At 45.6% G+C, this 12,500-nt stretch overlaps 1 protein-coding gene across 1 annotated transcript in view; it reads right to left on the reverse strand.

Moving 5' to 3' along the window:
- Pkd1l1 (polycystin 1 like 1, transient receptor potential channel interacting) overlaps window positions 1-12,500 on the reverse strand; it is a 109,539-nt gene that overhangs the window by 51,225 nt on the left and 45,814 nt on the right. Inside the window, exons 23-29 of the mRNA XM_075942809.1 lie at window positions 7,759-7,968; window positions 6,452-6,694; window positions 4,768-4,878; window positions 4,499-4,659; window positions 3,181-3,281; window positions 2,677-2,866; window positions 218-301 (exon numbers count right to left, since the gene is read on the reverse strand). Coding sequence (XP_075798924.1) covers window positions 218-301; window positions 2,677-2,866; window positions 3,181-3,281; window positions 4,499-4,659; window positions 4,768-4,878; window positions 6,452-6,694; window positions 7,759-7,968 — 1,100 coding nt within the window. The remainder of the gene's footprint in view (window positions 1-217; window positions 302-2,676; window positions 2,867-3,180; window positions 3,282-4,498; window positions 4,660-4,767; window positions 4,879-6,451; window positions 6,695-7,758; window positions 7,969-12,500) is intronic.

The following is a 12,500-nucleotide window of genomic DNA, read 5'->3' on the forward strand; positions in this document are numbered from 1 at the left end:
ACCGGATTCCTGGTGTTTATAAAGCTCCTGTCAGTCGACATAAAGTATAAACAGTATAAACAATAATATGACATAGAAGACAATCATTTCTCACATCTGTGCTCCAGAAAGCAAACACGTTACGTAAGCATTACGCATAAACTCAGCGGAGCATGTGCGTCTCTTAAGCGGACACTAGAACATGAAATGAAGCTCTGCTTTGGAGAATGGCACTCACCTCCGGAACTCAGAAATGCTGCTCACTTCCAAAGTGGCATTCAGCTTTCTTCTGAGGACAGAGAAAGGCGCCAGGCGATGGTAGCTAGAAGGGGAACACAGAGCAGAATAACTGATGTAGGCTAAGTCCAGCTGTTTGCGACCGGACAAAGAAAAGCTGGAGAAAAAGAAGCAGCAGCCATTCCGTTGTTACGATGTGGGCCAGTCTGCCATGTCTTTATGTGTGAGGTACTACAGAGTCCCAAGTCTGAGTAGAGGGAGTCAGCTGCTTTGGAGACCACACAGAGCTGTCTTGCATCAGGAAACACTGCCACCTACAGGCAGGTGTGGCAACTACGGTAAATGCTATTCTTGTAAAACAAAACTGCCTCCCCTTTATCATCCTGCAGGTAGTTTCTGTGTGTTCTTCCTTTGTGCCCCCTGGCTCTTGGGGAGGGAGTACTATGTAACGGAGAGCAAAAGATTGCTTTCATGTAAAAGCAAAGAACACTGGAACACTGAAACTTTACCAGTAACTTCCCATGGTACCACATGCTTGCAAAAGGTTACTCCAAAACAACATGGTGTTGGCACAAACAAGAGACATGGAGACCAGTGGGTTGAAAGAGAGAATCTGGATACAGGTCCGCATAACTTTGGCCACTGTTTTTTAGACAAAGATACCAAAAGTGTACATTGATGAAAAAACAGAATCTTCAAAAAAAAAAAAAAAGTGCTGAAAAAAACCAAGCACCTACATGTAGAAGAATGAAACTAGGTTCTAATCTACCCCCATCCTTCATGAAAATCAATTCCAAGTAGATTCAAGATTTAAATGTAAACCCAGAGATTGTAAAGCCAGTAAGTGGAAAGGTAGAGAGTATTCTGTAAGACATAGGCATTTGGGAGGGCTTTCTAACTCTAGCTCCTTAGAAAATAAGACCAACAATTGACAAAGGGAACCTCATGAAACTAAAAACCTGCACAGCAAATGAAACTGCCAGTTGATTGCTGAGGCAGCCTACAGATTAGAGGACAATCTTTGCCAGCTATTATCTGGAAGGGGATTACTGTCTAGATAATACTTTTCTGGGACTCCTGACTGTGAGAATTAGGGTCTCTGACTCTTGTGCCTGCTCTTAGGACTCTTCCCCTTCTGTTGGGTTGGCACTTCCAACTTTGATATGATAACTTTTGCTTAATTTTAATATATTTTATTTTGTCATTTTTATTATTATCTCTTAGAACTCCGTTCTTTTCAAATAAGAGATAGAAAGGAGAATAGATTGTGACCGGAGGAGAGTTAGGGAATAACTGGGAGGAATAGAGGGAAAGGAAGCTATTATCAGAATATATTGCATGAGAAAATAATATATTTCAGTAAAAGAAAAATGAAAAAAAGGGTTATGCAGAAAAAAATCTAGCTATGTGAAGAACTAAAAAAAAACCCTAAGCATTAAGAAACAATGCAATTGCAGATAGGTTATGTATCTGAACAGAGACTTCTTAAAAGAATAAAGGCAAGTGAGCATTTGAAACAGCATTCAAGACCCTTAGCCAGCAGGGAAGTTCACATTAGAATTGGAATTCTATCTCCCCTAATCAGAATGGTTGCTATCAAGAACTCAAGAGACAACAAATTCTGGTAAGCTGTAGGAAGAAGGGAGCCCTTATTACTGTTGGTAGGAATGGAGTTGGTGCAGGTACTCTGGCTAAAAGGAGAACCTACGTATGACCCCGCCATGCCACTCTGAGCACAGACCCAAAGGGCAGCACAAATGAGTGGACTAAACTGATCATTAAATTGATAAATAGTGTTCACTTTAGTGATATGACCCAGATATCCCAAGAAGGCTGCTTGTGTCCATGCAGAGACTTCTCTTTCCACGTGAAGTTACTTTTCAGTCCCAGTCCCCTCATCTGCTTATAAAGGCAGGGACTGTAGCAGTAAAGAATCTGCCTGGACTGCTCTTCAGTCTCGAGAGGGAGGGAGAATGGAGTGGGGGGAGGAGGCGATGTGTGGGAGGAGGGGGAGGGAAATGGGAAATGGGGAGGAGGCGGAAATTTTTTTCAACAACTAAAAAAAAAATAAACAAAACAAAACAAAAAAATCTGCCTGCCTGACTACAAAGCACGTAGTCACAGCATGCCCGCATCTATCTATGGTAAGGATTGGATGGACTCATAGGCTCATCTGCAGACTCACTTCTCAGTGGGCACCAGCAACTCCCTGCAACATGCCCGTCATGACAGGTGGCTCAGACGGGATGCCCAGCAGACAGCCCCGTCCTTGGGAACCACAAGACTGACATGCAGACTGGTGTAGCAGGCACAATCTGTTAAGGAGCGTCAATCAAGACTGCCCAGCTTTCGGGAGAGGACACCTCTCACGGAAGGTCCCAGGGACAGACACAAATGCAGGCGAAAAAATGGAACCAGTTGTTAAAACCCCCAGGCTTTCTCCCAGCAGGAGACTCGTACCTACAGTTGACTCTCTCGGAAGTTCCGGGCTGCGGACAGGGACCTTCGGATCTCCACTCTGTCTTGTCCCAAAACACACACTGGACCCACTGGAAATGCACTGTGTAGTTTACTGCCCCAGCAAGGTGTTTGTTTGGAGGTCTCCTGCCATAATCAGCGTCCAGCAGGGACAAATACCCCACATCGGCTCCTAGAAGAGGGGGTAAAACATATCAATAACACATGTGAACTATGCAAGGAACATGCTCCACCCCAAATGCAGGTGGAAGGGCCACTGAGGATAGACAAAGAGGAAGGACTAAAAGGTGCACCAGGTTCTGTTTTTTTTTTTCCTGCTTTGGGGGATTTACAGTGAATTAAACACACCAAGACTTTCATTTGTAAGCATTAGAGTGCAGAAAAACGGAAAGACAGTAAGAGCTAGATGACCAGGAAATCTGATACCGTGCCTCATAGAGATGTTAGGGAAGACAGACGTCAAAGGCTTAGCACGCACGCACTGACCTTTCCACGGAAGAGCAGGTACATAAATTTGCACAGTCTGCTTATCCCAGAAGTACACCTGCTTCACAAGAAAATCCGAAGGCGTGGCCTTCTTGGAGAACCTAGGGGCAAACAAGAGGTAGTGAGACAGCTTGTCCCCTCTGTGTAGACTTTACTTATGCACTTTGTAATGATCGTACTTATCTCTAGAAACAGATAGTTGGGGATAGTCAGGGCTAAAAAAGAACCAATGTACTTCATCCTCTGGTACACTTAGCCCCTTAACTCCATCCCCTCCCATATACAAACATAACATTTTTTCTTATATCTGTAAAGAACAAACCAAAACCAAATAAAAGCTACTTCATGAAAAAGTAAGAATAATGCCTAGCTCTATTTGTGGCATAAGAGCAAAGACCTGGCTGTGTGCTGAGGCTCAGGGCACATGTGAGCTTCTCTAATGCTTCATCGTGCTACCAGGAAGAGTGGGGGTTGGCAGGTAGAGATCAGAGCCTCTAACTACTCAGGTAAAGAAAGTTCCAAGCACCTCCCTTTTGTATGTGACTTTGAAGGACTAGGTAAAAAAAAAAATTAGATTCTTTAAGCAAACAGATGCCTAATGGCTCAGCTCCCTTGGCGCATAAAGTGGAGCGAGGGAAGGAAGACTCAGCTATGTGTGGAGCCTATCTGCCCAGCAGAGCCATGACAGACACACTACTGCTCCCAAATCCCCTCCAGCCAGCCAAGGACTTACATGGTGTAGTACGGTTAACATCTGCCTAAACACATGGGACTCACAGCACAGAAGGACACAGAGCTGCTTCTTCCAGAAGACAATGCTCCTCCCCACCTGCCACTCAGTCACTACAGTGGCTTCTAGCGGTCTTTTCTGCCTGAGAGTCCAAAGAATCTCCAATAGCCTCTCCACATAGTCTAGCCGCTGCCTGAGACCAATCTAATCTCACATGCTCAACAGCTCCGAGAGAGAGAATTAATCGATCAAGTCTTTTGGCAAATATAATTTGAATACATTTTTCTCCTGGGGGAAAACAAGAGATAAAAGAAGCAAGGGAGGGAGAGAACAATAGAATAATTCCTGTCCAGGTCTGTGCTCTTGCATTATCAGACTTCTAAATGGTGTCATATTATGGATGACCGAAACTCGGGTGTTTCTCAGTTTAGTTAACAGGCAGGAATCTATCTTTTAAAAAAGCGTGGAAGCTCATTTTTCTAAATAGATTACATACTTATATACATGTAGGCATATATATAATTTCTTTGACAATGACCCTCGTTATTCCTTCAGAACCAATCCACCTATCTGCTCCCCTTCACACACCTTACTAGCAGCATGACGGGGAAGGCTCTTCTTCTGAGCTTCAAGAATTTGATGCATATCTGTAAGGTTTCCTGGGGTTTTTCAGAAAGCCCAGTGAACCGGTGGAGGTTCACCTCATCCCGAAGCAAGGTGAACACAGTTGGATGTCTCTGGTGCTGCCGCTAAGGAAAGAGAGCAAGTCAGGCGGTTTGTCTTGGGGAAGGCAAATGCATTAGAAAGCAGCCAGCCCAGCCTAAAGGCAGCAGAGGCAGTGGGTCAGCTGTCTTTACCAGGTAGTCTTCCTCCCCAAACTCCACTGTCACAGGTGTCTCCAGCCGTCCTCTGAGGATGGGGCTTCTGTCCTTGCAGCTGTAGAGTAGAGGGCTCACCACGCTGCCCACCTTGGGGAACAAAGAAAATGAAGCCGACAGTTGGCCCAAAGGAGAAAAGCAGATAGGGATGGTGGCGCACACCTTTGATCCCAGCACTCCCTGGAGGCAGAGGCAGATGGATGGCTGTGAGTTAGAGACTAGCCTGGTCTACATAGTGAGTTCCAGTTTAGCTGGGTTGTGTGGGAGACCCCATCTCAACAAACAAATGAACAAACAAAACCAAAACAAAGCAATGAAAAGCAGGAAGTGAAGTCATACTGTCCAATTCTGATCAAACAAAATGAGTTTAACGAGATAGGCAGGCAGGATTTGTGTGGATGTGGGGGGGGGGGCACTGCTAACACTCCTTGCATGTTTTCCTTGCTGAAATGACAGCTTTTTTAAGTTAAAAAAATTATTAAGAGCTGTTATAAAAAGAAGTATCTGGGATGGGTGTGGTGGTCCCAGCACTCAGGAGGCAGAGCTAGGTGGATCTCTCTGACTCCAATGGTTGCATAGTGAGAACCTATCTTATGAAAAAGAAAAGGAGGGCAAGGAGGACAAGGAAAAGAAGGTGGAGAAGGATCTGGAGGAGGAGGAAGAGGAAGAGGAGGGTTCCGCTGAGCTGAGCTAGCTGGGAAGGCAGAGGGTGGGGTTATCATTATGCTCACTACTGCTATGCCTGTCCTGCCCCACGTGATTCACAGACCCAGAAGCCATTGTGAATTCTGAAAGTAGAAGGTCATGTCAAAGTGCAAAGACCTTGGAAGTCCCTTCTGACTTCCACACCCCCAATGTGGGACAGACCACATGCACCTCTCTGTTAGCATGGAGGAAGAGAACACTCGTGGCTCTTCAGAGCCCCTTCTCAAGTTTTGTTCTGGTTGAACTCTGTGTTGGTTTTAGGAACAGTGAAACTTGCCTGAGCCATGACCACTCCACCACATGTTCTGGCCCTAGACTCCCTGACAAAGATGGGAAGGCGCCACGGTGAATGCTGCGTGGATCCACCTAACAGAGACCACGGAGCCCTAGTTCTGCTAAGATTTTTTTGGAGAAATTTGTAAAGACAGAAGACCAAGACTAAAAACAGAAATCCTGATATTTGAACAATCAGGCCATGATCTCTGGGAGCCTGACTTCAGACACCTGGGACATCTTAGGTAAACAACTAGAGTTTAACTCTTAATGACCTATGACACCTTCGCCCAAATGGCCAGTGTCAAAAAGGAGGACTTGTGCTGGAAGCTGTAAATTAAGAAGACGGTGAGAAGGCCGCCCACCTATTCTCCCAGCTCATGACCCCACATAAGGCTAAGTAAGCATTTCCCCCTCGGACTTGCCCACAGCTCCTTCTGTGGTATTGTCTAATAACTCTTTCCTTTCTCTCTCTGGCCTTGTCTCTGGAAAATACCTTCTCGCCACCGGTCTTCCACAGGCCACCTCAGACACAGCAAAAGTGGTCTTTAGCCACTTCAAAGTGGCTTCTCTTTGGAAACAAGGACAATGGGCAAGCGTGCCAACCTATTCTCCTTTCTTATGGAAGTCGGGTCACTGAGCATTTGAAGCCGCCATTAGATGCGGCAGAGGCCTCGTGCCATACCTGTCCAGGAGCTCGTCCCCCTGGGTAAGGGCTATTCATGAAGAGCATGAGCTGGCTGATGTAGCATGGGCTTTGGGATGCCTCTTGAGCAGGACGGCGCAAGGCCAGCTCGCCAGGGAAATGGACCCAGATTAAGCCCAGGTTCTGACTAGACTTCTGGAAGCTGTGATGGAGAAGGGTCCAGAACTCCATCTTCCCAGCGCTCATGTGAAGTTGATGTTGGTGGCCCAAGGAGAGACAGGTCTGCAAACACAGGAGGGAGGGGAGGACTCTTGCAAGGTGAATGAGCAAATGGGTACAAAACACCAAAGGCAGTAACACTAAAGGCACAAATGGCTCTTCCCTGTTCGGGTGCGTCTCACTGATATTTTATTAATTTCATAAAATTGCTAAGCTTCCTGGTGCTTCTCAGTTCATAAGCAGAGTTTTGATGGTATGATGGCTTTTCAAGACCTTTAGGCCGGTTGGTATGTACACAAACCTAAGCTTTAGTACACGTTCTGACAGAAGACATTTTCACATCTGCATGTGAACAATGATGACAAAAGGCCAGATTCAAGCATAGGATTATTTGATCTACAATTTTCAAAGCACTGTGATAGCTATTAGTTAAATAAACCAGCAAGCTCGGGTGGATGGGAAGGCAGGGAAAGGAAAGCGATGGACTTCTACTACTAACTGACTGCTTCCTCAGAACACTGCCATTTTATCAGAATAAAATAGCCGAGACGATGTCTTAAAACCATTGCAGCAGAAATAGATAAAATAGACATCTTTTTTTTAAACAGTCATAGCTCAGCAGGGACACTTTTAAAGCTAATGTCTCCAAGCAGTCTTTTGTGTGACTTCATGCCATTCTGCAGAAAACAAAGTATGCCCCCAATTCCCAAAAGATCTATCCTAACACCGGACACACAACACTGCTGCCACAGAAGACTTAGCATTCCAGATGAACACTCCCAAGTGCTGAGCTGCCACCCAGAACCGTGGCTCAGCTCTCAGGAACCAACTCTAAATTTTCAATGGGAAAAAGAACAGATGTATGTATGTATGTATGTATGTATGTATGTGTGTATGTATGTGTGTATGTATGTGTGTATGTATGCATGTATATATACTGTTTAGAGTGTGAACGGAGCAGCTGTTCATTTTGTTTGGTGTGTGTGTGTGTGTGCATGTGTCTGTGTCCATGTCTGTGTGTCTGCTGGGGATGGAACCAAGGGTCTCATGCATGCCAAGCACACACTCTACCACTGAGCTGCACCCAAGCCTGTGGCTAATTTCTGTGGGAGGATAGAACATCTTACTAGTAACATGTCAGAGATGATCTTCATGCCTTCTTCCTGCAGAGAGTCCTCCTTTCTCCCGTCTTCCTTGGCAGCTTCCCAGACTCCAGAGATGAGAAGGATAAGCTCAACTCCCAGGTTTTTGTTGACCAGCAACTTCCTGGAGAATGAACCTTGGGCTAGGAGCATCTGTGCATATTCGAGGATGTGCACAGCACTCATTGAGCTCAACTGCAGGGAAGAGGAGCTGGGGTCAGATGTTACCTGGCACACCGACTTTGCTTCTTTCCCTGTTACTAGGTATCAAAATGATTCAACATGGTGTCAAGGTAACAGAATTCAGTTCCTGTTTGGTATTAGGTAATGAGTGGACACCATTCCCAGCAACCATTTGTTCTAGGATGCTCAGCTTCTTCATTCACACAATGACCAAGGGAAAGCAAAAGGTCCCTTAGAGCCCTTTGTGCTTTAGTATGGCATGCACTTTTTAAAAAGCATGCCATAAATCCTGTGACATATTGGCCCCAGCATCATTCCATATCCTCCACTCTCTCCATTACCCACACATAATCTGTGCTTAAGATGCACTGGACTTTTATCAACCCCCAATAACTAAGACTTCTTCCTGATACCAAGCATATTCCTCTACTGGTAATACCTTTGCCCTCTGTTTGCCTAGCAAACCCCTCCTTCTCGGCTTCCTTCTTTATAAACCTTCACCACGCACCATTCCAAATGCTTGTGTAGGCAGAGCGGGTGGGCTACTGTCACCACACCCTTGCCCACCTTAAACAGTTACCCTTCACTTGCAGCGTTTAAGAAATTAGTGCCCATTTATTAGTTCTTTGAGAATTTCATATATAGATACTATGTATTTTGATCTTGTCTCTCACCCACCCTTTCTCCTAATTCATCTGAGATGCACTCACAGCTGCCTGACGTCCTCCCAGTTCCATGTATGCCGCCCGTGTATTAATGGGTGAGGGATCATCCAAGAGAGCGTGATCAATCCACCAAGGGCCTGACTCTTTCCCGGAAGCCATCAGCTGTCCACAGGGCTGTGCATACTCATGAGCCCCTCTCTCCTCCAAGCGACACTTGTTCTTGCACTCCCTCTTAGGTTCTTTTTTATAATGGAAAATCTCAGATATTGGTTTTACCTCTGAATACTTCACTCTGTGTACTGATAGAGAAGGACTCATTCTGAAAGCATGCTCCCCATGCTACCGTCAAGAGCCGCAATTCTATCGTCCTCATTTTGCAAGCTAACAGCTCCTCACATCTACTGGGGTTAACTGAACAGTTGTCTGTGCTGCAGAGGGCTTGTACCCCTTTCCTAATGACAGGGTTGTTAGCAGAGCTTTTTGATTTTGAGACACAGTTTCTCTGTGTAGCCTTGGCTGCCCTGAAACTTGCTCTGTAGACCAGGCTGGCTTCGAGCTCACAGAGGTTTACCTGCCTCTGCCTCTGAATGCTGGAAGTAAAGGCCACCATGCCAAGCTAACATAGTTCTTTTCTGTTTTTTAAAGGATGTCTTTCTACATTAATTTCATTGATCGGTGTCTACAAGACAGGGATTAAACATTTCCTTCTTTGGTCTTTAGCGGCTTCTAGCAACTGTTATAGAAATATGTGTGGTGGGATGAGCAGATTCTGTTTTCTGGCAGTCATACTTTTTAACCAATAGTGAGCAGTGGCTTAGAAATAGCTTCGAAAATGAAATTCTCCCCCAAAGTGCAAAAGTAAGATAGTCTGGAAGTGAATCTATTTTTGAAATTTATTTGTGTTTATGTGTACAAATACATGTTTTTTATTTTGGTGTGTGTGTGTGTGTGTGTGTGTATACATGCATATGGAAGAACTCTGGATATCAATGATAGGTGTCTTTCTCAGTCATTCTCCATCTATGTGTGTATGTATGTATGTATGTATTTATTTATTGAGATAAGGTCTCTCCCTGAACATGGAACTTACCAGTTTGCTAGACTAGCTGACCAGCGAGGACCAGGCCTCCCCTGGTTTCTGTATCCCTAGCTCTGGGATTATAGGTATGAGCTACCGTGCTGAGCTTTTTACACAGTTGTTGGGGACATAAACTCGGGTTCCATGCCTGTGCAGGAAGCACTTGACTGGTTGAGACATTCCCTCAGCCCCGGAAGAGCATTTAAACTACTTCCAGAGCTAAATCAAAATAGGGTTTTAAATAAAGAACTGTCATCCATTTAAACATATAAGAGCATTATGCCCAATTTTGTGCTGCACGATTTATAAACAAACAAGCAAAAATATCAGGAACTTCAGAAATGGCAGTCGTGTTCAGCTTCATTTCTGGGAGACGCACGACAGGGTTGTGGCGAGGCATGGGGTGATCCGTACCATGTCACCCTCCTGAGCCTTCTGAGGAGTCATGTCTGGGCAAATCTCCATACTCCAGGTACTGGAGTCCAGCTGAGGCCACGTGTGCAACAATCAAGAAAATGTGTGGGATTAGGCTTGTCACTTCCAGAGTGACATCTATGACACGTGGCACACCTTAACTGTATTCTTCTCCCCTGAACTGGGGAGCCATAGAGTGGAGATGTCAGATGCATGAGAATAAGGAGGGTGTGATTGTGTCTCCATGGAAGGATCACTCAGAAAACACCTTCTCTGTGTTCAGTTACTCGGACACCAGGGTTTTTTGTTATAGCAGCTAACATTACTTTAGCACAGCTTGCACCCTGGGAGAAGGAGTTTAGAAGGCAGATGTGGCCCCAAATGCCAGTTCAAGTGCTATGTTTATGTAGAGTCAGAGAACTCTGTCATCAGACCCCCCGAGGGCTTCATGGAGATTATGGCATTTGAAACCATCTTTGATAAGAAACGAGTTTTTCGAAGGAGCAGCAGGAAGAAACCTGTTCCAGGTTAAGAGAAAACTTATTACTTCAGGAACATGAGAAAAACCTAGAGTGACAGAGCATAGAAGAGATGGCTTGCAAAGGGAGACACAGAGATACTGAGCTGTGTGCCATGTGGAGAATCTCAACCCTCTCTATAATGTAGAGAGCCACAGGCATATTGAGTTTCACAGGACATGAGTGGATGTGTTTTATGAAGGCAGATCTGTAAGCAAAGAGGAGTGTGTGGTCAGCCTGCCGACCTGGCCTCTTCATTAAAGATGAAGAAGATGCATAGGAGGAAGAATAGAAAATAGACGGCAGGGCCACAGGGTCTCTCACTCATTCTACTCTGCCTTTCTGTTGTCATGGCACCCACACTCCAGTGAGAGAAAGAAGAGCCCTAAAGAAATGTGCAACACAGCTGCTAAGAACACAAATCCCAAAGGAGGGAGCCCAGGCAATAAGGAGGGAGGGTGCAAGGGAAGCACTTGGGCTGAGTGTCTATGGGTTGTTCTCAATTATCTGCTGAGCCAAAGGCAGGGCGCGATAGGACAAGTTATGGGCCAGAATTAAGAAGTGTGATTGGTTGAAGGGCCCAGGTGATGAAGGTGAAGATCAGAAGCAGCCAAAGTATACAGGCTATGGTGAGCTGTTCGTGTATCCCTGAATGTGAACACACAGCTGTAGAATGGTATTAAGAGAGGGGACGTGACTAACTGCTTTAGGCTTTTCCACAATAATGCTCTGCTTGCTGGTTGTGGCAAATGTTCTAAAGGTGTCAGAAAGGAAGCAGAGAGTGTGATGAGCGAGACACACAGCCTGGATGAAAAGATGGTCAGCCTGTAGGTTAGTGCCGCGCAGTAGAGATGGAAGAGACAGGGAGATTCTAGTTGCATTTTTTTTAAAGGAAGAACTGACTAGTTTAGTTGCATTTGATGGACTCAGAAATCAAAGAATGCTCAGGCGTGTTTTGACTTGACTCTGGGTAGCAGACTCTGGGTCCCACCTTGAGCCAAAGGAAGCAGGAAGAAAATGGAGTGGCTCTGAACTTGGAAATGTGAGACTGATTTACAGCACACGAGAGAAGGCTGGGCTGAGGATACGAAATGCACAGTTTGATATAGTCACATTGATTTAAGACTAATGGACTAGAAGAGGTCATCTGGAGAGAGTATTGGAGAAGAGGTCCAAGTGACTCCCTGCTGAAACGCTTATGATGTCAGCATGACAGGGAGGAAGGAACTGGAGAACCAGGGATGGCAACCAAAACCTGAGCCACAAGGCCATGGGATGAACCGCACCCTCATGCATCTCCTATGAAGGAAAAAAGAGGCTGAGAAGAGCTTTCTGGTAGAGTTGAGGGATCTTTTAGCTTCAGCACTAACAAGTATGCAAAGCCACTGCTATGGGTAAAGCTGCAGGGCAGACAACAGGCATGAACGCTGCACACCCAGGTGCTACCTCAATGCTCCACTGAAAAGAAGTGCCTAGAAACGAGGGCTGCTGGAAGAGGGTGGACATCCGCATATGGGTATTTAAAGAATTAAGTGGGAGTCATGACATTCCTTGGCATCATCTAGAAGAGGAATAAAGGAAGTAGCCGAGCATGGGCAACCTGGAGACAAACCCTGGAGGACAGTATGACAGAGAGGGAACGATCGCTCAGGTTGAACATGCTCCAACCCCAGGGACAGCAGTCACACAGGCTGGACTGAGGCCACACAGGGTGATGGTAGGTTGGTTCCTGAGCACAGATGGAGGGAGGATGCTTGCTGGAAGCCTGGATTTTTGTTTCCTAGTGACAGGGCGTGAAGACAGATGTAATTGCAGTAAGATTTGCTGACTGGTGACAATGAGGGACTCCCATGAGTTATTCTGTCATTT

The sequence above is a fragment of the Microtus pennsylvanicus genome, chromosome 12 (genome assembly GCF_037038515.1).
Source record: "Microtus pennsylvanicus isolate mMicPen1 chromosome 12, mMicPen1.hap1, whole genome shotgun sequence".
Taxonomy (NCBI): Eukaryota; Metazoa; Chordata; class Mammalia; order Rodentia; family Cricetidae; genus Microtus; species Microtus pennsylvanicus.